The 24,988-nt window shown below is 37.7% G+C and overlaps 1 protein-coding gene across 6 annotated transcripts in view; it reads left to right on the top strand.

Annotated features, from left to right (window-relative positions):
- PPP2R2C (protein phosphatase 2 regulatory subunit Bgamma) overlaps positions 1-24,988 on the top strand; it is a 190,214-nt gene that overhangs the window by 130,159 nt on the left and 35,067 nt on the right. For all 6 annotated transcript variants that reach the window (XM_066548641.1, XM_066548647.1, XM_066548644.1 and 3 more), the window contains 4 exons: positions 4,626-4,723; positions 5,343-5,508; positions 9,729-9,841; positions 12,087-12,264. In XM_066548641.1, coding sequence (XP_066404738.1) covers positions 4,626-4,723; positions 5,343-5,508; positions 9,729-9,841; positions 12,087-12,264 — 555 coding nt within the window. The remainder of the gene's footprint in view (positions 1-4,625; positions 4,724-5,342; positions 5,509-9,728; positions 9,842-12,086; positions 12,265-24,988) is intronic.

Raw genomic sequence — 24,988 nt, 5'->3', positions numbered from 1 at the left:
GCACACGCAACAAAAACCTGACCCAGATGTTGATTCAGTCAGCTCAGGCTGGCCATGCTGACTGTGCTGGGTGTGATACTAATGCCAAGTTCTGACCTGTTCTGGTAGGATTTCACAGCTTTTTTTCTTAGAGAAGAGTACTGTAGTTAATTCCAGTGTTCTGGCCCATTCCAAATCCTTTAATTCTCTGTTTGGATTACACTGGAACTCAGTTGAAGATTATATTCTCTGATCTTCTTTTCCCTGTACTGTTGCACAATGATTGCCCTTGAAATTTGCTGTGCTGTTCAAAAAGCTGCATTTGTGTGCTGGATGAAATAATTACAAATTTTTTTTGCTTTGCTGATCTTCTGAAGAAAAAAAGAAGAAAAAAACCCCACAGTCTTCAGATTAAAGGTTCCAGAAAGGTAGAAATTTTTAGTAAAAATAACCCATGAAAATTACAGTTGAGTTTTTCTTAGAATTGCTTGAAGTTTCTGACCAAAAGACTGTGTGAGGATGTGTAAGTATGTTCAGAGTTAGCTTCACTGAGTTCATATTAGGTGGAAAATTGCATGCTGTTACACTTGAGTGCCCCAAAATGATAGGAAGATTGAATATATAGGTAAGGCTTTTCTAATTTATTGTAGAGGTATTTGGACCTGTCGGTGTTCTGTATGGTTTTTAATAGCTTATTGCTTTAAATAAAACTGTGAGAGGCTAGAAGGTGAACATAGAAAAATATGTAATGGTGAAATAAAGGCCAAAATTAACTTGGGTTATGTGTACCAACCTTGTTTCATTCCTGCACTCAGCCTAGGGAGGGCTGCTGGAGGGTTATTTGCCTGTATCCATGTTGGGGCAATACTCATGAAATTGTGGAAAGAACAGTACAACCAGCTTGATTTACCTTGATGTGCCCAGGTATACAGTGATGGACTTAGATCTATCACAAAACCTGAATATATCTAGCTAGGCAGAGCCATTAACAGCATAGCCATTAAGAACATTTAAGGAGTGTAAATTGTGAATCTGCAGAGGAATTAGTGAGGTATGAAAGGGCAGGGGTGACTAGGAGTCAGTAAATTAAATACCTCACAGGTTGGATCAGGAAAAGCTTCTTGTCAGTTTAAGCTGCGAAGTAGTGTGATATCTTTCTGTGTAGAGTAATGTGATATCTTTCTGTGAATATGTAAAATAAGTTTCAGGATTGAAGTCTGTAATGCATTTTGCCTTCTGGGACAATTTGCTGTGGCTGGATGTGGACCAGATAACCAGGTGTTTATGCCCCTGGAGTATTTTCATCTTTTGAAAGTTTTGGGTCTGCTTTTCTCAGTCAGCACCTGTATATTGAGGGAAAATATTGAATATCTTGACTTTTAAATCAGAATTTATATACATTTCTGCATAGAAAAAATGGAAAATTTAAATTTGGAGTAGGAAGATTAATGTTCTATAAAAGATTAGATTTACAGTTTGATTGTAAGCATTTGGCATTGAAGTTACCCATAATTATTTTTAATAGGTAAATTATCTCTGTCTCTGGTAATCCTAATTGTCAGTGCAAAGCTTGGCACTGCCAGCAGAGATAGGGAAGGTGTAGTGTAGGAGAAGGCTGGAAGGAGTCTTTCATCTCTGCCATCCCTTGCCAAGGGCTTACTGTACATGCAAATTCATCAGCTTTTCTATTGTGGTGCATTTATATATCCTGGAGAAGCTGAAATCTGGGAATTAATTGCTCTGTGTGCTCAGGGGGCCACTCTGCAGTGGGAGAATCTGCAGGATTGGGACAGTAGTGGCTGATGTTGCTGCAGCATTAATAAGTACTTGGGGGAGTGTCCTGCAGAAGAGTATGAAGAGCTTTGTTGATTGATTCTGTCCTTACCTCCTCTGTTTTAGGAAGAGCCAGCCTGGCAAACCCTTTGTAAGAAAACAGCATGACTGATGTTCACCTGCTGAACAGATATGCTGGATATGTTTGAGGGGGTGGTGGGGTGGTGGTGTCTGTGCAGGGGACAGATAGCTGTTGTTTTCAGCTGTTATTTACAGGATCAATAAAACTGATTTTCCAATTCAAGGATAATTTTTACCAACAAGCTACATAGCCTATAAGGTCATAATATTGGATCAGCTCTTTTTCAGAACAAGTTAATTTAAAAGTGATAGGTAGTTTCCAGCTCAGGATTAGTTTTTCTAATAGAAAGGAGAGATGCATCTGGAAGATACACCTTGGGAGGGGGTGAGAATTTTGCCTCAGAACAACATTGTTTCACACTGCCCACAGCCCTTTTCTTTGAACAGTAATCATTTAACTGTGCATGATATTTTAATGACAAATGCAATATAATAAGAAAATGCAGAGCTGTTTTATTACAATCCTGGTTCAGTTATTATGTGCAAATACTGCTGTGGACTTTACTGGGCAGTGACAAATGCCCTCTGTAAAGTGCAATATATTTTATGAACACTGCCAGCGTAGAGAAGAATATTTTGTGATGTTGTGGAATTATCCCAGCCCAATAGCAAATGTATTCACACATATATGTCCAATTGCAATTCATTCCTATTGCAGTTACTTTATCTTATTCTTTTGTGACCTGTTGAGAAATCTCATGTACGTGACTCATACATACACACATATTTTATACTACATTTCTCCCTCTGCATTTGCCCTTCTTGCCCATTGCACACTTAAGATAAGGCACAGTTTAAAAGGAGTATCAGCATGAGGCTTCTGCAGTTGTGCCTGTGTGATTGGGGTGAGATACAGCTTTGAATGAGTAAAATCATGCAGCTGTCATTTTATAAGCAGGTGACCACACCTACTATCAGTATGAATTCTGTAGGGTGAGGAGAAAATAGCCAGGAAGTGTTCTTCCATTGAAAGCAATCTGAATGAACTTTACATGCCAGAAAAGTTGATTAGAATTTTAGGTTTTAGAAAACAACCCTTTTTATTATTGACATCAAACTCAACCCGTTGCAAACCCCAGAGCATCATGAAACATAACCAGAGTCTCTGTCCTTTTCTCATACTTTGGTAAATCTCGGGCTTTTGTAGTTATTATCTATGAAATATGCAGTCTGTGGAAGTCCACATAAAAATCAAATGCCATTACCTTTGAGGAGCTTTGGGTTCAGACCAAAAATATTTTAAGTCTTCATGTGCCATTTTTCTCAAAGTCTGCACACCCATTTATGGTTCCCCTTTCTTCCTTTATATTTTGGAGTAGTGGAGGAAAAAATGGAGGAATGTTGGTTTGATTTAGAAGAATTTGGTGGTGAAGATTTGTTTAAAAAATAAAAAGATATTTTTCTTTACTGTGATTGGAGCAAAGTTTTCCTTTTTTAGATGGTAAATAGTTTATAATGTTTGAGTAAGAATCTGGCTTTTGGATGGCTGTGTAGCTGATGAGAGCTAGCGGCAACAGACACTTTGCAACACTAAACTGCTAGTTTATTAAAAGAATAATAGGAACAGATGTTTTCAATTCATAAAATGTATCAAGTAAATGGTACATCCACTTGTTATTTCAATTCCTTTGAATTTCTGTGAACTCATTTGGGCTAGGTTCTCAAAAGAGCTTAGCCCACTGTCACTTCATTGTTCTCCCTATAAACTGATGGATGATGAACGTGTTTGGGAACTGCAGCTTTTTATGCCTAAAGGGGAGCTCCTAACTACTGACACTTCTAAAATCTGGCCCATGTTTCTGATGAGTGAATACTGATCATTATAGAGGATTCATACATGCAGTCTCTGAGTAATACCCTGCATTTGCCTGTGATTGTATATATGATGGTTTCTTAATTTACTATTGCACTAGGCATTTTGATTCAAATTATGCTAATAGTGTAGGATTAACTGTGGATTATGATTCTAGCATGTACTGTCATTCAAACAAGAACCAGTTCTTTAGCTCCTACAGCCTCTTTCTCCCTCTCATCCTCATGTAGTAATTTGTGCTCAAGACTGGCCTCAGGTTTTGATGAGGTTTCTTGTTTAAGCTGATGAAATTACTTAGGGAAGGCAGCTGAAAATCAGGAAAAGAGAGACTGAGATTCTTTTTGTCCTCTGATGACACATTTTTACAGTGCTGAAATGATTTTTTGAAAACAGTGGTTAGAATGGGCTCTTGCCAGCACCGCACAGTGAACAATTCTGGTTTTGCCTTCATTCCTCAGTGGTAGGACAGGCTGCACATACTTTGCTTTTGCACTTTTGACTCCAATACATATTTGAGAAAACTATTGCTAGGGGGTTCTGTTAAAATCACCAGAAAGCTCGTAGAATAAATAATACATGCAAGAGAACTGATGTTATGTTGGTCCTTGCTAGAGCATATAGCAGGAGGCCAATTCTGTACTGAAAAAAAAGCTTTATAGCCACCCAAGATGGCTCTTCTTGGAGCATAACCTCTCCTCCCCCAAACTGCAGATGTACTGGAAACACCAATTTGCCTCTTTAATGTTTGCACTTGTTTCATTAGATTGTAATGGCATGCAGCCTGTTTGCATCAGTGAATTCATCTGTAGTCCTTCAAATCCCTCATTTGTTGCATTTTTTGTGGAGTGCCTGATATTTCTAGTGACTTTGTGTTGAACCAGCAGTATAAAATCTGCCTTTTTTCTCTTTCTTCCTCCAGCTGATATTATTTCTACAGTTGAGTTCAACCACACTGGAGAACTGCTGGCTACTGGTGACAAGGGGGGCCGAGTTGTTATATTCCAAAGGGAACCTGAGGTATGTGAGTTACCAATGTCATCCTCAATAGTCTGAAAAATCAGGTTTAAATTTTTAACATGTCTAAAACCTGGATTAATTTTTAACACTTTATTTAATTGAGTTTACTTGTTTATAATCTCAAGATTTATTAAAACAGAGTGTCACCTGTTCAGAGAGGAAGTGAAATTGGGTAGGGATTTTTAGCTCATTAGTTTGCTGTCCCAAACAAAAATGCTTCAAAGCTCCAAAATTCTGAAATAAGAAAAAAGAAAATTATTTTTGTTTTACTTCTGCCTTGTTTTAATAGCTTTTTCCTGATGATGGAACCCTATTCTATTTAAAATAATACATTCACTTACATGTTCCATTTGTAAATTCCATTCATCTGCAGTATTTTGTGTAGAAGCCTTTCCTGAATAGCTGATATTTCTTCAAAAATTCTAATATTAAGCATTTCAGTACTCACAGGAAATTTCATTCTTGCTGAAACAAATCTGTCAATATCATGTTTTAAATGAGAAATTAAATTAAATTTCCAATATTTTTTATATTTATAAGGTTGCTTATACACCTTTCCTAAGAGATGAAGATATATTGCTGTCATAAACAACGTTTCTGTTGTTCTTATTCCCCATAGAGTAAAAATGAGCCTTACAATCAGGGGGAGTACAATGTTTACAGCACTTTCCAGAGCCATGAACCTGAATTTGATTATTTGAAGAGTTTGGAGATAGAAGAAAAAATAAACAAGATCAAGTGGTTACCACAGCAAAATGCAGCTCATTCACTTCTATCAACAAATGGTGAGATTGATGAGAGTATGCAGGACATAGCAGTATTTGCAGTATTTGCTCTGTGTGTTTTAGTGCTGATGTATATATTTGCTCATTTTAATCTACTGTTTTAGTAATTTCCTCTTTCAGAGTTTACCAAGACTGTCATACTGCCTCTGATATCTGTTGTTTGTGTATTTTATTAATAGAATAATGAGGTTTTTCCAGTTGATTATTCATAGACATTTAAAGAACTGTCCATTTTTCTATTAATATGCAGTGCTATCCTGAAATAGATCATGTGACAAAGGCATCACCTTACTCAGCAGCTTGTGTTTCATGAGAAATTTAGAATTTTTTCTGCTGTATTTGTCATAATTTTTATTATTTGTAGATGCGTAGATGAAGGTCAGTGAGAGAGATTAATTTATTTTTCTTTTCATTCATTATCATCAGAGTAGTTTATTTCAGTTTTAAAGATGTGCAAAAATCTTAGGAAGACAGAAGGAATAATACTAGGGTATTGATACTGACTCATATTTCTGACATGTCTAAAGCCCATTGATGAAAGAAAGCAGTCTTATTACCAAGAGGAGATATTCAGATATGAAATAAGGGGGAAAAACTCAATGTAACCTAACATGAATAGGTGTCATTTAGGAAGCATTTAGACACCCACAAACTTCATTATTGCAGATGATGCATGACACAAAATACCACAAAAATGGTTTTAAATTTTAGATCTAATGGTAATCAGAAAAGAATTTTTTTTGTTCTAGAAGTTTGAGTGTAATTGGAAGTTGCTGATGAGAAATAGGGAAATGTCATCTTTGGGAACTGACACATTAGAAAGGATTGCTTTGCATTAAAATATATTGCTTTAAATAATGTTTACATTCATTCAAGGTAGATGATAATTTTTTAGGATTTTGTAGTTTGTTTTATCTAAATTTGCCTTTGGCTTTTTGATGTCACTGTTACTTACTCAAAAGGAAACACACCTGTTACAGAGAGGTGATTTATGCTAAATTAATGATTAGTCACCATATGACGTTTATTTCTACTCTTCTCCCTTGGTTAAAATATCCCTCACCCCTTCAGATAACTAAGAACGGCTTCTTCTGAGTGTGTGATACAAAAGCAGATTATTGAAAGTAAACCTCTCCCTTTTCATTTTAAAGTTTGTTTTTAGAAACACAGAGGAATACAGCTGAATCCTCAGTTTTTCAGCTTTTGCAGTTATAGATAATAGATTACTACATGAGTTTTCTGGTTTGTACTGTCACGGGAGGGGAGAAAGGAAGAAATAATCAGTCCTGGTGCTGCTGTGGTTAATCCAGTTTCCACCAACAGTGAGCAAGCCTAGGTCTTAGAAAAATACTTTGGCCTCTGCTTCTCCCCCTTAGTTTTGGAGCATCTCAGCAGATCCCTTCATGGTGGGGAGAACAGAAATGGTTCCTGGCACAAGCTTTGGATTTTGGCTTTGAACTGCAAAACATTTGCATGTGCCAAGGAGGATTCCAAGCTTCCTGGCACAGCAGGGCTGAAGTCTCAAGATTCACCTCCTGGCATATTCTTAAAGATGGTTTTAGCTTCAGGGTACAGACAGCCCACATTGAATTATTCACTGTCTCACAGATTAGCTGGGAGAAGCCTTTGACAATATATATCAATTCCATGCCTATAAAAAGGGATAATAATATGTTTCCTAACTTGAAGGCACTACCTGTCACACATGCTCATATTGGACAGATTGTAAAAATATCTTGAGTCTGCTTTTTGTTTACTAAATTCCAAGCCTGCTATTTTAATGCAATTTTTGACATTTTGTTCTCTGATAATTTAGGATCTAATGCATGTTTTTTACAGAAAAATGAGAATTGTGAAACAGCATCCTTTCCATGTGCTCAGGTGGACAGTGCCCACTGAATGTGCTGGACGGAGCATCCTGCTGTTCAGGAGCATGGGGAGAGAGTCAGTCTAAATCTTACCCTCAGTAAATGAGACTTGGCAGGTCTGCACCTGCCCAAATCTGTTTCTCTCATTCTAAGGAGGACTTTTGTCTGAAGTTTCTGCACAGGGCACTTCCCTCAGAGTCAGTCTTGGTTCCTTTCCAGTTCACGTTATCAGCTAAGCTTTGATTGTGGCATCTTAATTAATGGAGACAGAAGGACACCACCAAGGCTTTCAAATCCCACTGTGGATTTACACTGCTTGCAGTTAGCAAATTTGTAGTTTTCACTGTAAAATGAACTGATTTTGTAGTATAACAGTAACAACTTATTATGATTCATTGGTATCTTCTGTACCAGAATATATTTCGTCCACTTGCAGTGTGAGCTACATGAGGTAGATCAGAATTTATAGACTATTTCATCTGAGGATTTCAGACTGCTTACCAGACATTAATTAATTTTAACTTCACAACACCCTTGAGACTGAATGCTGAACATTGCAGAGATGTTTCTATATACAGAAAAAATACATATATCTATTTTTTCTGTTTTGCAAAATATAAGCATACTTAAAACTTCTAAGGAGTATTCAAATTCCAGAAGTAGATAAAGGACAAGAAACCCAATACATGATAACCTTACCTGCTAATAAAACAGTTTTCACTCAGGAAAGAAGTAGATTTATTAATAGGAATCAAATCTAACAATGGCAAGTTGTTTTTGTTTTTTCTTAGAATTCATTTTACAATTGCTGTATTTATAATTTTTTTACTAGATCAGCAGGGATGCACTATTTACATGTAATAAAATATCCAAGGGCATGACATGACCTGCATATATTTTTAATAATTAATTAACATGATATATGTAATACAAATGAAATTTATTGAATATTTAAAAGGAGATTTTTAGTTGCAGTTTGAACTAACCTCTTGTTCTGTAGATTGACTGTAATTGTATTGTGATTTTTTTTGCTTGCATATTAGCATATCAATATCATTAAGAGATACATAATAGCAAGCAATGAGTAATGGAGGGATTGATTTTGAAACAAAGAAAGTTCAAAGTTAAAAGTTGCTACAGAAATGTAAATCAATTCATGTTTTTCGTATATCCTGTCTTTAAAGTGGTTTGTACAGGCATTTGAAAGTAGTATTTGGCTCAGCCACACTGGGGAAATTATTATGCTCTGCTGTGTACTTGGGGAAAGAAAGGTAAATGAAGAAAGTGGGATGAAATCAGACACGATGCAGGAACTGAGGTTAATAAATCTGTGCTGGCAGCTGAAGGGCAGAAGCTTTGGAAAGACTTTGGCTGCTGCACAAGCAGATGAGTGAAATAACCATTAGAATCTCAGGGACAGATTTTTTTGCAGAAGACTTGGCATTGATTTTTGAGTCTAAGAAGCTTTAGGATTGGCAGGTTAGGAGCACAACCAGAGTGGGAGTGGACAATCAGCATTAGGAAATCTGGAGCTTCAGCTTGTACAAAAAAAACCCCAAAGACAAATGCAATTTGAAATGTTTAAAAAATGTTTGTTGCTTTCAGAGGCTCTTTGCTAACTGAGAGACATCATTACTCTCTCATCATGTGCTTCACCCATCAGGAGAAAGGAAGAGTCTAGGATTAATACATTTTTCTCCTTACTTCTCTCTCTTGCTATCACAACACATTTCTCTGAGTTTGGTTGGGTTTTTAAATTTTTCCTCAGTTATTTCTCATCTGCTCTCCATTAGGGGGGAGAAATGCCTCGTTTTTTACACAGCCTTTCATTTGCAGGAGCTCCTGATGCTACACCAATGCACCACTGCCCATTCCCACAGTGGGCCAGGAAGGGGTCATTGGTCTGGCTGTGTACTCCATGCTGTTCTTGTGCTGTTTATAAGTAACCTAGCAAACTGGCATTAATGCCAAACTGGTTTTAATATAGAGATTATTTCCTTGCCAAGTCACGTTGATAAACTGAGCTTCAGCAGTGAGCATTGAGTAGTTTGGGTTTGTTCCACCTGCAAACTGCCAGGTTGGATTCACGAGCAGCATGTATTCTACATGCTCCACACAGTCTGTCAGGTGCCAGGAGCCCCTGACTTGGAGTGAAGATCTGGGATGTCCTTTATGAATCATTTGTCTGTGGGCAGCATTTTCTGGATGTGCAGAATGAAGTGACCCGGATTATTTCAGCACAGGACTTGTCTAAACCATGGTGTAAAATCTTCTTTAAGGAATATATTGTGAAAGGTGAGTGACTGCATTCAGAATTCCTATGCTGACAATTGCTTGTCTTTTCTTTTAAAGATAAAACAATCAAATTGTGGAAAATTACTGAAAGAGATAAGAGACCGGAGGGGTACAACTTAAAAGATGAAGAAGGAAAGCTTAAAGATCTTTCTACAGTAACATCACTGCAGGTAAGCTTCTGTCCATGTCCAAAATTCAGTTGTTTCTATATGAAAAAGGTAGTGCTAAGTCAGGAAAAGATTTAAATATGTACCTAATGCTATTTATATGATAACACTAACTAAAGCTTTAGCTGACTGCTAACTGTATTGAATCTGCCATATATTTACAAGTCACAAATGCTTTAAGATACACTGACCAAAATAAGTATTTTTGAGAGTTCATGTTGATAAAATTCTCTTATTGTGACTTAACATACTTTCATAAAAGGTTCTTTAACCTTTTGTGCTGGAAGCATTTTACTTGTAATTAATTTTGAACAGGGTTCATGCCACATTCAGAGCAACTGAGTTAAAGACAGTACACCAAATTTCAGTTTAATCTTTTTTTTGGTTTTATAAAATAACTATTTTAAGAGTGTGATTTGCAGTAGTCTGTGCTCTGGTAAACCTGAGATTCTACATTGCTGAAAAGATGCAATCATGGAACTCATATAAGCATATGTGATCATAGAATTATTCAGTTTAGAAAAGACTGTTGAGATCAAGTCCAACCAGGAACCCAGCACTGCCATACTCAATAAACCATGTCTCCAGGTGCCCCTTCTATGTATCTTTTAAATACCTCCAGGTGTGCTGACTCAACCACTTCCCTGGGCAGCCCCTTCCAGTGCTTGACAAAAATTTCAGTGAACAAATCTTTCCTAATATCCAATTATAATAGAATACCCAGTATAATCCAGTTATAATATAATAACCTTCCCAATGCAACTTTAAGCCATTTCCTTTTCTCCTGTCATTTGTTTCTTGGAGAGGAGACCCATTATCCACATGTTAATGTAGATTTTTGCTCTCAGACTTTTTTGGCTGAATTCACTCCAGGTGTTTTGTCAAAGGAAGTGGCTAAAGGTTACAACTGGAAGGCTGTATTGTATAAACACTAGTATGTCTTTATTATTGAAAACAAAACAACCCAACAAGTCTATTGGAAAAAAAAAGCTTCCAAAATGTAAATATGACTACATTAATGGAATATTTATCTGTTCTGTATGATTAGGCTAACAAAACTATTCCAGATTGCTTATAGTCTGAGAATTCTCTGAGAATTCAGCATCCTCTTGAGGGGAAGAGGAGGGACAGGCCCTGATCTCTTCTCTGGGGTGACAGTGACAGGACCCCAGGGAATTGCATGAAGTTGTGTCAGGGGAGGTTTAGGTTGGATATTAGAAAAAGATTCTTCACCCAAAGGGTGGTTGGGCACTGGAACAGCTCTCCAAAAAAGTGATCACAGCACCAAGCCTGGCAGAGTTCAAGAAACATTTGGACTCTGCTCTCAGGCGCATGGTGTGACTCTTGGGGATGGTGCTGTTCAGGGAGTTGAACTCTGTGATCCTTGTGAGTCCCTTTCAACTTGACATATTCTATGATTCTGTAATTCAAAGGTTGAGTTTTGTTTTGTTCCTTTAGTAGAAAATGAAACTCAAATGTTTCAAACTCAAACTCTATGTTCCTCTTTTAGACTACCTTGTGGGTTGATGTATGATTGTTTCTGATGCATGTTCAAAAACATGGAATAGTCTCAGTCATGGACCACAGCTTTACAGTGTTTAATGCTTTATTGATAGGGAATAAATTGAGTGTCCACTTATTGAATCATGACTTTGAAGTGACACACAGAGAAGTAGCAAGGGCACATTGACAAATGATGATCTGTGATATTGGCTTTTCAGGGGTACATGTGTATGTACAGTATGTCATGTTTGCTTTGTTTTGCAAGCCTTTATTTATTATGTTTCTCTGAGATTACAGCCTTTTCACTGCATGAGTATTTTGAAAGACAAACATCAAGTAGCAAAACAAATAGAGTTAAGTGATTCACAGCTAAGGGCAAACCCTTTAGCAAAAGTAAAATATGAGTGCTTCACTGCTTGCCAGAGCCTCCTGCACATGTGGGGCAGTAGCTCCTGCAGTGGGACTGAGCTGTTCTGCGGCAGCTGGCAGTCCCTCCCTTCCCACAGTTCAGGCTTTCCATCACTCTGCCTGCCTCTGGTCTCTCCCTTCTTCCTTGACAAGCAAGGCCTTGCCCAGCAGTTAATCCATGGGGAAGTTCAGCTTGTGCACACTGTCAAAAAATCTTATAATATTGCAGTCTTTGAATGCTTTCTCTATATTGGAATTCTCAACATCCTAGCAAAACAGTATTTCAAGTCTTACTCTCTTTCTTGTTTGTGTTTTGTTTTTTTTTTTTTTTTGGCAGGTGCCTGTATTGAAACCCATGGATTTGATGGTAGAAGTCACTCCCAGGAGAATCTTTGCTAATGGTCACACCTATCATGTCAACTCAATATCTGTCAACAGTGACTGTGAGACGTACATGTCAGCGGATGATCTCAGGATTAACCTCTGGCATTTAGCCATCACAGATAGGAGCTTCAGTATCCTTCATTCTGATTCCTTGCTCAGTGTCCATGTTATTAGTGGGCTTAAGAGGACTATTTTAAAATATTTTTCTGCAGGTTTTAAAATATACCTTTACTTACCAGAATCCTTGCAGTATCTGTAACAGCAAATGCTGAGATATTGTAAAAGACAGCTAAGAGATTGAAAAAATCAGGGAATTTTATATAAAAAATAATGGTGTTGGTCAAAGACATTTAAATAAGAAGCAGATGCTAGCTGAATGGTAACTATCCACCTGACTAGAATACTCTGTACTGTCGTATCCTGAAGACATTTCATGCTGAGATACTGCACCTTGTTTTGCTGCAAGGTCAGTCCTTATCCTGTCCCTGCCCCCCATTCTCCATCATTCTGCTTCCCACAGCCCTAATGCCCGAGATGCACAGTTTGGAGGGTAGGCTCAGCTGTTTTGTGGGAGTTGTGTCTGTGATTGATGCAGGCATTGATGTTTCAAGTTATCCTGAAGGCTCCGTTGTGGACTCATTCTGGCCTTCTGTGAGGCTGTCCCTTGCACTACAACTGGGTGGCTTGGAGGGGGAGCAAAAGAGAATGTAGCCAAGAAAAGTGATTCTCTATGTTTTGCAGAACATAAATAGACTGGTAAGAAGAAAAATAGGTTATGGGGCCAGGTCAGAATGTTGTATTCCTTTGGCATTTCTTTTTGAGTGTATCAAAAAGGAGCTAGAAGAATATGTCTCTGTGGGTTCATTTGAGGGACTACTAGATGTCAAAGTGAAGTTGCCCTTTTGGGGTAGATTTCCTCAGAGAAGGCACCAGTGTGATGGGATGTTCTCCCTGTCTCTGGTGGTTGTATTTCTTCCTTTGTGGGCCAGGTCATCTTTGAAATTTAACCCGTACTTTGCTAATGTCACAGGAAACATGATCTTTAAATCAAACAACGCTTAATGTCCTTAAAGAATTACCTTTGCAGGGTCAAGTGACAGGTGCCCTTACCCTGGGGATTGTATATCTGAATATCTCCTCAATTTTTTTTCAAACTCATACTGTTTTTCTGTCATTCACCTGTGTAGATTAAGCAAGCTTAATAGGTTCCCTCTTTAATATGACTGTTTATTTAGGAACAATTTATATGTAGTACTTCAAAGCCCAGCTATGTCTGCCTTGATATCCAAGCAACTGTACTTCCATTCTTTAGTAAGACAGATCATAATGATGTAATTTGATTTTTTTCCAGCACAGCTATTTGGAGTAGCAGTGGCTCTGACAGTGCCCTCCTCACAGCAGCTTCACCCTCCAGACTTCTCTCTGTCCTGGACACTTTTCCATGTGACTCTGCTGTGTGTCCTCCTCTTCCAAGGCAGAGCAGTGGGTCAGACCAAGCACAGTAACCTCTGTATCCCTGTGTGTGATCACCAGATCACATTCCAGAGTGCTTATGCAAAACAAAGCTTTGCCTTTGGCAAGTCCTTTTGTTGTATTAAAGCTATTAATAATCTATGGATTGTCAAGACAAATGTTCCTGAAAAGTTCTGAAAACCAAGTAAATAGTTGTTATTATAGTTCATGAGGACAACATGAATTTTTAGTGTCGTTTGCCACACTAAGAGCTTACTGACAGAAATATCAGCAGTGAATGAATAGCTGTGGGGACTTTGTTTCAAGCATTAGCTCACTCCTGTGGTTGAGTATGTACTGATAAAATGTCTTTGAAGGTTTCTGATTGATTCATTGATTTAGGTCTTAAAACATGATAAAGTTTATAATGACACACTCGTTTTTCTGAGTATGTTCTAAGAATGATCATGAGAGGGAAATTAAGAGTGTGTCTTTGAGTTTTAGGATAGGAAAATTTTCCTGTGTCTGAGACAGGGGCTTTGGGATACTTGGATTTCTGTCTTGGATTGGGATACAGATATTGCTGCTTCTTTTGCACTTGAATGAAAATCTGTGAGGACTGTGCTGAGAGAATTAAAGCAGTGACAGCAGATAACACAAGGCAATGGGATAATAATTTCTTGGGGCAAAATGTTCCTGCTGAGGTGCCCATGGTGGCAGAAGGTTGGTTTTTGTGGCTGGATACTTGAATGTATTCAGGAGAGTAGGCTGAGTTACAGAGCCTGTACCCACACTGTTTCAGACAGTATAAGCTGTACCTGTCTGTACTCAGTTGTCAAAACCAGGTCATCAGACAGATTACTTTTACCTAATTCTTTGATAAACAGAAATTTTGACATGGGTATTCCAAGAGAAGGTGGGATAGTTACAGAATATTGCTTATATTGGGGAATTGACTGGGAGGCCATGATAACTGAAAGAAGGGGATGAGTAAGTTACACTTCCATCAGTCTCCTGACAGGGATCTTTTTGTCCATACAGAACCCTGTACGTCTTGTAAAATTGCAGGGATGTGTTTTTCCCTGGATAACATCCGTCCCTGAAACTGAATTTCTGTCCTACAGAAAAACAACTTATATAAAAATCTCCTGGAAGTGGATGAGTTTCTGGTAAAATCAGTGGGTGTGCCAGTTACAAGTAAGACGAGACATATTAAGGTGGAAAAATTCTGCCAAACAAACAGTTTAAATTATAAATGAATGTTGCTGGGCTTGGTGCCTTCTGTAACACATTTAGAGGGATAGGCAGGAGGAGGCTGAAGCTGCTTTAAAAATGCTTCTTTCACATCTTTTTACTGAATGCAAATGGGAAATGAAGCATCTTGCTGTTTTACATTCAAGGCTTGATTCCTTGAAATGCATGTTTAAAACAATAAATAGAAAACATTTTGTTTTGAAGTGGATTTTGTTAATAAGGGATCTGGCAGGGATGAGTATTTGTCTTTCAATTTTCCCTCAGAGGCAGCCCTGCTACATATAATGACCTCCAATCTGTTTACTCAAGAGGCTGGTTGTGACAATGACACAAACAACAAATACAGTGGTAGAGTTTCTGGACATTCACTTAATGTCTGAACATCTTTACAAACTGCATGAGAAATGCTGGAGAAAGACTGAATCAGCAGCAGTGTGTTTAGGTATTTTACAAGTGAAATACTTTGCCCTGTGGAATTTAATTTGAGAACAGTTTGGCTCTAACCATTGTTTTAGCAGTTTTACAAATCACTGATAATTTTTTATTTCTTTGAAAATACAGAACAATGGAGATCTTAAAGTAATTCTCTTTCTGTAGTCTTTGGGAAAATATTTTAAATCAGCTTTGCAGAATTTGACCAGAATGTTTACCTTAGGTAAAGCCTTAGACAGATAAAATACAACTAGTGCTTCTCTGGTTTGCTTTTGTATTAGTGTAAGCACTAACTGGGGTGAAAAGCAGATGAGTGAGTTTATTCTGTGCCTATGTAAATTTAATGAGGAGTATGCAAGACTTCTGTACATTGCTTCCCACTTGCAAACAGGTCTGCTCAGTATTGTTTGGGCAGGAGGAGGCAAGGGAGAGGAGGAGGTGAGAGAAAAGGAAGGGGGAAGGTTAGCCTGGTAAATAATTGCACATACTAGGATTTTCTTCAGTAAAACGTTTCATGTGTTCGGTTGTGTTATGGAGAGTGATTCAGTGACCTTAATTATGGGTGATATTCTGCACTGGAAAAGAAGTAAGGTAAGGGTTGCTGTATTTGTTAATGTTTGGTCTGAAATGGTTTAGCAGTGCTGCCCATAGCTTAAGTCTTTAGATAATCATCTTGGGTGAAATGAATGAGAAAAAAGGACTGCCAGGAGCATACTGATAAGGCTTACTTGCCATTAGCAGCAATCTTTGGACTATCTAGCTGCACTAAATATTCTTTATGAAAATGTATTTGGATTGCTCACAGAACTATGTAGCTCATAGCACTTGAACCCCCTTCATTTCCTGGTAGCACACTATTTCACTCTAGAGGCTGTCATGGCATTGCTATGGAAACAACATTGCTGTTTCCAGCATGTGCTCATCTTGAGACTCATCTTGACTAAAATACTCATTTCTCAGTCAGATCAATATAGTCCAGGGTTATCCTGTTTTAATAAAAAATTCCTTCTTCTGTGTCCCAAAAGGGTTAAGCTAATTAGCAAATCACCATAGGGCCTTCTTACAGTCTAATGTATTCTGGTATTTGAGGCATATCTTGGATAGTCAGTTTGTTAGGCACCATATCTTGGGAAAATGAATTTACTTAAGAAGTAAACAACAGGAAAAAAATAGAAAAACCCAACATAACATGGTACATTGATGGAGACCAAGTTTGTGGCAGCCCACTGTGTATTTGAATGTAGTGCATGTATAGGGCAAATACAGAGCTCTGGGAGCAGCCTAGGCTGGGGGAAATAACCAGCCTTACAAAATCCCTGTCCCTGCCTCAGTGCTAAGTATGTGAAAGCTAAACTGAAGCAGATCTGCAGTATTGTCTTGTTATTTGTGGAGGAAGTTTATACCCTTGAGTGAGATAAGGCTGTTTGTATAAAAATGCCTGAGTGAGGATGACTGTGCACAAGCCCTGTGCACAAGGATGCATTTTCTGTGCTCTCAGAAGTGCATCTGCACTGTGTGAGAAACTGCTGCCACCTGCACCCACTGCACTGTTTGGGAGATGGCAGACCTTATTCTCTTTTGAGAGCTCTGTCTAAGCCATGTTAGCACTTCCTATTCTGTCAAGAAGAGTGTGTCAATCTCTGTCAGGTATTTAAAAGGTGAATGTTATGCCATGGAGTCATATTCCAGCTGAGTTACTGCTAGCAACATTTGAGTAGCTTTTCCTCAAATTTGTGTTCTTCTTTTGTTCTTTACTTCCTAGAGTCTCTCCCTCTCCCACATGCACTGTGTCTCTCTCTCTCTCTGGTAAAGAAGAATGAAGATGCCTGCAAAGCTAAAATCAGGTCTGTAAGTTAGAGGATTGCAGAGGTGCCATGTGCACTGATCCCATGGTTTGGAGAGCTCTCTGATTCTAAGTCTTGAGAAAGGATTGCTTTGCCTTTCTCATTAAAACACTCTTACATGAACAACTGAGGGGAAAAAAAAAGCTTTTTCAATGAGCTGATTAGATTCTGGGTTGATGGGATTCCCTTGCTAGACTCCACTTTTTCAGAACAGAATGCTGTCTAGTAAAAGAGTCTTCTACTAAGAGTTGGCAGTGGCAAACCCAAATGTTTTCATATCTGCCTTGTAGTTCCTTAAGCCTTGTAGACCCTTGTCTTTCCCAAGAATTTTCCATTTATGTTACTCTGATCTGAAGCAATGGAAAAATTTTTCATGAGAAAAATTACTGTAGTGGAGGGAAATTGATTGTTACCCATTTAGCAACAATTCACGATCTATTTCAGGTTGTTTTAAAGTGATGTGATTCTTAAAGCTCTGCAAAATGGCAGGTTCCATTGACTTTGCCTTTTAATTTTCTGGGTTTGAGATCTTTTCAGATTATTAAAAATAAATTATTTTTAAATTAATAAAAATAAATTATTTTGAAATTGGTACAGATACCAAATCACCTGGTAATTTGAGGAGTGCTTACACTGGTGTAGTTCAGTAATAACTTTTGCTGAGATGTAATTAATAGAATAGCAGCAGGTGCTGTGGTTGTTATATAGGTTTTATTCCTAATGCTTGTTATTTCTGTGTCAGCAAAGGTATGTATGAAGGGCACCAGGCCATAGATCATATACTGAGGCTTAGGATAGGCACAAACTCCAACATAAAGCTCCATAAAGTGCTGCTGATGGGACCACAACAAAGTGCTGTATAGACATGTATTAAGGGTACTTAAAGGAATTCTTGAAATAATGAAAAATAGCCCCTTATTAGATTATTTTAATTAAGAAAGATTATTTTAATTAAGTAAGCAGAAAGCATAAGCAATTCAGATCATCTCCAGAACTGGACACAGCACTCCAGGTGGAGTCTGACCAGAGTGGAGTAGAGGGGCAGGATCCCCTCCCTTGGCCTGCTGCCCACACTGCTTTGGGTGCAGTCCAGGCCACAGCTGGTTTCTGGGCTGTGAGTGCATCCAGCCTCTCATCCAGCAGCATCCTCAAGTCCTTCTCACGGGGCTGCTCTTGATCCCTTCATCCTCCAGCCTGACTTGATACCAGGGCTTGCCCTGGCCCAGGTGCAGCACCTTGTACTTGGTACTATTGAACCTCATGAGATTCTCTTGGCCCCACTTCTTGAGCTTGTCCAGGTCCCTCTGGGTAAGTCCTTGGTGTGTGTTTTTGGCTGAGTGTTAGGAAAAATGCAATAGGGATTCTTTTATTAAAATCACACAATAAATGTTTTTAGTGTCAGTCTAGGGGTGAAATTAGTAAATAGGTAATGGTGATAGATAAATAGTATGTGTAACTGTAAGTTGTCATCTTCGCTGAACTGCATAGAATCCCAACAGTAAATGGAGCCTTTCATGAACTCTCAAAAGACTAATTTGTAAGAAAAATTCTGTGTGTCCCCAGTGCAAAGTACCAAGAGAGATCTGCATTTCTAGGATCACTTAAATGACTTTGCCTAGTAGGCACTAATGTAGATACAGCTTCTAAAAAATACACTGAATTGTCTTCTGTTTCTGTTGAGGTAAAACTACAGTTCAGATACAATATTATTTCTGATGTGGTCATCATTATTTAGAATATCTTAATTATGTACAGCTTTTAAGCTTTTCAGAGTAAGAAAAGTTGTGTGTTTATATGTGAGCTCCTGCAAATTGCAGTCTTTATCACTAGCTGTGTAATTCAAATACTAGACAATAATTACAGCAGTAAGGCTGTGTGAATCTGCACTATAATCTGCGCCTTGCAGATTATTTGTTTTCAAGAAGTCCAGAGAAGTCTCAGCATCTTTTTGGAGATCTCTTAGGATCTATAAGTTCAGATTTAGGGAACTCTGAAAACCATGACTAAATCTGCAGAAGTGGTTTTTCAATACTTAGTTTGGTTTTGCTTCTTGCCAGAGGACACTTTGTGATCCCTGTCAGGAACAATTGCTTTTAACTATTCTGATTACCTTAAATTGACTCCTATCTTAGGAATTTGACTGTCAGCCAGTCAGAGGGAATTGGATGACAGAGCATGACTGATAACCAAAGGAGCAATATCAGAGCTAGTTAAGCAGTGTTTTAGCATTGAATCCCTGAGTGAGATCCTCCTGGCCCATGCAGCTGAAATGTGCATTGCAGTGAAAGCAAACAGTGCATGGCCTGAGTGTATGATACCAGTGCCATCAGGGCAGGGGATGGCATTATGGAAATATTCCCTATCTAGCCATCCTCCAAAGTAAATAAATTGGAAGAGTTGAATCTGGCTGTGAAAAACCAATTACAGCTGAGGCCTTTGCATTCTTGGCAATGACCAGTCTATTCCTTTTTCCACAGTTGCTTTTAAGGAAGTTAATTTAAGGTGGTTTGAGCATAGCTATGGCCTTGGGATAATTACTGCACTGTAGATTTATTATTTAATAGAAATATTAATTTGTTAATCAGAATACATAATTTTCTTAGTTATCACTCCTGTCCATACACAACTTGAGGTATGTGGTTAAGTTATTCTTTTAATGGATTTTTTTATCTAGCCCTCTGTCTTCTCTAATGCAGTTGTCCCCATGTAGACACCCATACCTGTGATTCCATTCTGCAGAGGTAAGGAAAAAAATAGCCTGAGGCATTAGAATACTCTTGCTTTTTGTAAAATGTATAGTGAATTGTAAAAAGGAAAAAGAAAATTCACTGGAGTTGTAGCAAATGATAGAGAATAGTGTGAAATTCTGAGCCTGTAAACACCATTTCAGGATTCCTTAATAGGGCATTAAAGAACACAACTGAGATTTCACTGAATTCATGTGTTTATAGAGCAATCTAGGCAATGTGACTCTAGGAGATACTTAAAATTTTACAATAGGTGCAAAGATGTCTTTTCACAGATCTCCACAGAGCCAACTGCTTTCCAATGTAATAGGGATGGTAGCAAACAAGTTACTATTGCTCTCTAAAATATTATTATCTCAACCTTTCTCAAGTTTATTGGTATGGAAGAGAGAAAGAGCATATAATAGAGCTGAAATGAATATTAGCATCAGCTACAAGATTTCCTTTTTCAGCAAAGAAATTTCAGGTGTTATCCAGAATCTGAGATCCTTAGCAGAGAGGGATTTGGGAATTATGTCAAAGAATATTAAATTACAGATAAAGGGTCACATCATGGAACTGATCCTCATCTAAGCAGCACTCATATTTTAGTGTAATGTGACTGCAGTCAGTGAAGTTATTCTTGTAGAAATGGGTAACAGGATTCAGTCCAAGATTTATTGTCTTAACTAATTTTATTTCTTCAGCTGATGAGTTTTAATCAGTGTGTTGTCATTGTAGAAGCTTTTAAATTGCATACTTTTGTTTCCCTCTAGATTAATTTCTCATTGAAGCTTTTTGAAAATGAGCCATTTTCTGTTGTCACAGGTGCAGTCGGTGTATCCAACTTGAAAAACGTGTATTATGAATTTATTGAAAGTTGGACAAAAACCCCATTACACAGTTCTAGGTACAATTATATGAAAAGATAATGTATAAATAATTTAATCAGCTCTGCCAGAGGGGAGAATTCTCTTAAATGAGTCTAATTATTCTAATTCCCATGCGAGTTTGGACTTGAAATTAACCTTGCAAAGCACAGTCTTCTCAGAGTATTAACAAAAAAAGAAGAAATTATAACTTGTTTTGCTCATTAGCTAAAAAAAATCTTTAGCTTGAAGAATACTCATACAAAGACAGACAGATGTCACAAAAATACTCATGGGGTCATCTCAGGTACTGTGTCAAGCTTGAAGTCTGTACCTGTGTGAGCTGTCAGAACCTGAGGCCCTGGAAGCTTTTCTAACTCTTAAAAGAGCTGGGACATTCTCATTAATGCACACATTGCTTCATTTTGTGTTGTAATAGTACACATTGGTAAGGACTGCATGTGAAATTGCAATAGTTTGCACCTTTGGAATAGAAATGCTCTGTAAATAAAGGCCATATTAACTTTCACAAAGTTATAGCACCAGTCTTAAGAGTAAGTTGATTTTGACTGTTGTCATACTGCATGCTGATGGGCATTCTTGAAAATCCTTTCAAGTGAACTGAGCAACCAGATAATAAGTCCTGCCATAAGATTTTATTCAGGTATCTTATGTAACACAGTATAGGTGATTTGAATGTAAATTTTATTAGTGTTTTTAAAGTAGCTATTTTTCAGAATTATCTGGCTATTTTTGAAGATAGTTTTATTTCACTACTTCCATAACAAACATACAGGGAAGGGGAGAGATTTATGCTCTGAAAGACACTTGTAGCTAGCTAAAGTTTGCAAAAATGTATCATTTGTTACTCAAATTGAAAAATCAGTAAAAATAAGGAATTTCTCCAGCCTGGTGTGGTACAAATACTACTGTATAAGGGTTTTCTGAAATGTATATGAAAGAATAAGTTGCATATCGTGAAAGAAAAGTTGCCACCCAAATGTTGTAAAGAGTCTATACCCTCCAGCTGGAATTTCTGTGTCTGCTTTTATTTAAGAGACAGATCTTCCTCAGCTGCATGGGATTTTAGTAATTACCAAAAAGAAATTTCTTGATAGGAATTATGTGTTAGCACATAGGTTATTCACTACAAAAAAAAGAAAAAAAAAAGAAGAAGAAAAGAAGGACATTTCATATCTTATTTTTAAGCTATGTCAGAAAAAATCCCTGGCTATTTTTAAGATGGAGCTTGGAGAATTTTATATGTCATATTTCTCTGTACTACCAGGGACTCTGTGCAGTAAACTAAGTAGATCCCTCTCAGTTTTCTGTTAATGTATTTCAGGAAAGGTTTGTGAACAATGAGATTACATTGCTTTTGTTTATAAATTATCCTTGCCTTATTAATGTTGAATCACTCTTTTCTTGGAACCTTTGCCAGTGTGTAGTACACGATGCCACTTAACCACACCACGTAGAACAACACTGCCTAAGAGAAGCTCAGCTCAGGGACTTCATGGTGCTCCTCTATTAATAATTTATTTGTACCTGAGGCTCTTCTGGTATTTGTGTTCCAAGTGTAACATTAAGCGTGCCACAGTAGTTTCAGACAAATCATAATCAATTAATATGCAAATTTATGAACTAAATATGACTTTGTAATCTTTTAGTGACTGACTGCAGGTGTGTATTTATGAAGGCAGCTCTTCCTCTGCTGATTCATCCACTTAACTTTTCTTTCAGCTGTGTTAATGCAGATAATGATGTCTTTGCTCTTAAAAATTTCAATCTGCATATGGTTGTTGCTAAAGCAGGCATGTGACTGTGTTTACAGTTGAAAATGTGGGTGCTCTTTTCAAAAAAACAAGCCAAAAAATTCCATTCCTAAATTAATTAAAGTTTTCCATTATCTACTTCTAAAATCATTATTCTCTGAGTAAATCAGTGGTTGCAATGTGTAGCAACAGGCCTTTCTATGATAAAGTTTGGATGTGACCTGCACCATTTAAAATGGTCCCTTTCCTATGAGTGCTACTCTACAATTCTCTGCTTTCAACACTTGGTCAAATGTTGCAGCTACTCCATATGCAGTTTCTCTTATATAGTAGAGTTGTTTTTCTGCAACTTGCATACTCCAAAGTCTGATGTTTACTGAATTTATGGCAGTAAAAGCAATTTCCTAAAATTTTACTATGTACATATAAAACATGTTGATTCTTTTTTCAAGTAATATTTGTGTAATGGAGATTCAGGGCTTTCTTGCTGCTGTCTCTTTTATCCTACCAAGATAATAGGAGTGCAAAGTAATTCTGATGTTGCAAAAATCAGAGTGAGGTCTCCCAAATTCAGAATGAGTCTTTAGACCAGCATGCATTCTGGGAGAAAGTTGCAAAAGACAAATGTTATAATGATAATAATAATAACCACTCAAAACCAATTATTCAAGAAGAGAACTGAGTGAATACTGCCATGACTGGACAGCTGCAGGTAGGGAGGTGAGAGGCCAGTAGATCAGAATACAGTCTTGCTGGCTCTTAACCTTTGCCAAGCCTTTGCTACTTCCTATCTCAGTTAAATTTTCTGTAAAACATTAGCACTAATACTGACTCTACTTTGCTTTAAACCTAATGAATGGAAAATGTTTCTAATACTACTCTGAATTTCTTGCTATATATCTCCAGTTCCAAATGAAACTTGAGACAGAAATTCCAGAAGTTTCAGCTTTGGCTCAGAAGTTGGATATTTAGGTTACATTCTTGAACAAATGTTGTCCCATCATCCTGAGGCTCTCTGTTTTCTATCAGCTGCCAGATAAATCAGTAACATCTTGGTTCCTAAACACATAGAAAGGGTGTGAGTGTTCACCTTTGTGATCCTCATGTGTTGTAGGTGTCATGGTTTTAGAAGGCAGAAATAGAGAGCAGAACCAGGCATGACTCTGGCTGGAGCATTACGTACTAGACTGTGAGGAGACGTGGGCCATCCTGTACTGACAGTGGTGTGCTGAGGATAAATGTGAGGCCATTGCCCAAGAAGCATCATTCCAGCATGCAGACCTCCTATTACTCATGCTGTATAAAAGTTCACTGCCAATAATACAGGAGGATGTACTGAATATATCATCCTGTCTCTGGATGAGCTAGATCTCAACCTCTTGTTTAGCTAGCATGGCCAAATTCTCTTTTGTGGCTAGTTCTAGCTGAATAGATGGAAAGTTTATTGCTACTGCAGCCTTTTGCTATGACCATGACTTTCCTCTTCTACTAACAGCTCTTTGTCATCTAGCTTAGTCTGTAATCCTTGACATAAGAAACCTCAGAACTCCAAAGAACTGTGTTAACATTACTTAATCTCTTCTTTGTATGCTCTTTATACGTGTTCTTTGTATTGTGAGCAGTCCCTTTACTTTGTGTTTGCACAGCACCTGACATAATTGGCTATGGTTTGGCCTTCCACATAGAGCTAACAAGCCCCATAGTGGTTTTTACTCTTTCTGTATCTCATAATCCTGATACGAGGAAAACTACAGAAGCCTTTGTACTATTGTAATGGCACTGTCAGATAGTCTTTGATAAAGACATTTTATTTCCAATCAAAATCAAGTCATTTAAATTGGTGTTTTCAGCAAATCACCATCAGTGTTAAGACTGTTTCCAAAGTTCCCAACTGCAGTATGATGTCTGAAGAATCACTGTTATAAATACCATGGAGTTAAAAATAGAATTGGGCAGACATTGTACAACTTACTATGGATCGGTATCTTACATTAACAGGTATTAGGTTCAAGGCAGCTGGGAGGAGCACACACTTATGCAGTTCATGCTTTTGTGGTCCAGAACAGTCAAATGATACAGAAAATGTAATTGCAACTCTCTGGGCTTCTAATAAAACCCTTATAGTACATGCTTTTAGAGGAGCACTGGGCAAATGCTGTGCGATGGAAAACATTGGCACTGTGGCTATTAGGAGTACTTGGAATATAAATACTCTCTTTGCCTAAGGTAAAACACTGGAATTTGAAGAAAGGTCACATCTATTAACCTATTGACAGTTCATTTCAGACCCCTTGACTCCTGAACAACAGGCCTGAAATACAGAGCTGGAGAAGCTGGACTTTCTCCAATGCTGTCCATACTGCCAAGTGATGCCTATCGTAGAATTGTCATTTAACAGTGTATCTATAAGAAATGTGAAGAAAGGAGTGAGTTGATGGTTATTTGAAAGTTAGGGCTTGCTTCTTTTGTTGATAATAAGATTGATTTAGTCACATCATGATGT

This window comes from Molothrus aeneus, chromosome 4, assembly GCF_037042795.1.
Source record: "Molothrus aeneus isolate 106 chromosome 4, BPBGC_Maene_1.0, whole genome shotgun sequence".
Lineage (NCBI taxonomy): Eukaryota > Metazoa > Chordata > Aves > Passeriformes > Icteridae > Molothrus > Molothrus aeneus.
This window is presented reverse-complemented; position numbering and strand designations above follow the sequence as displayed.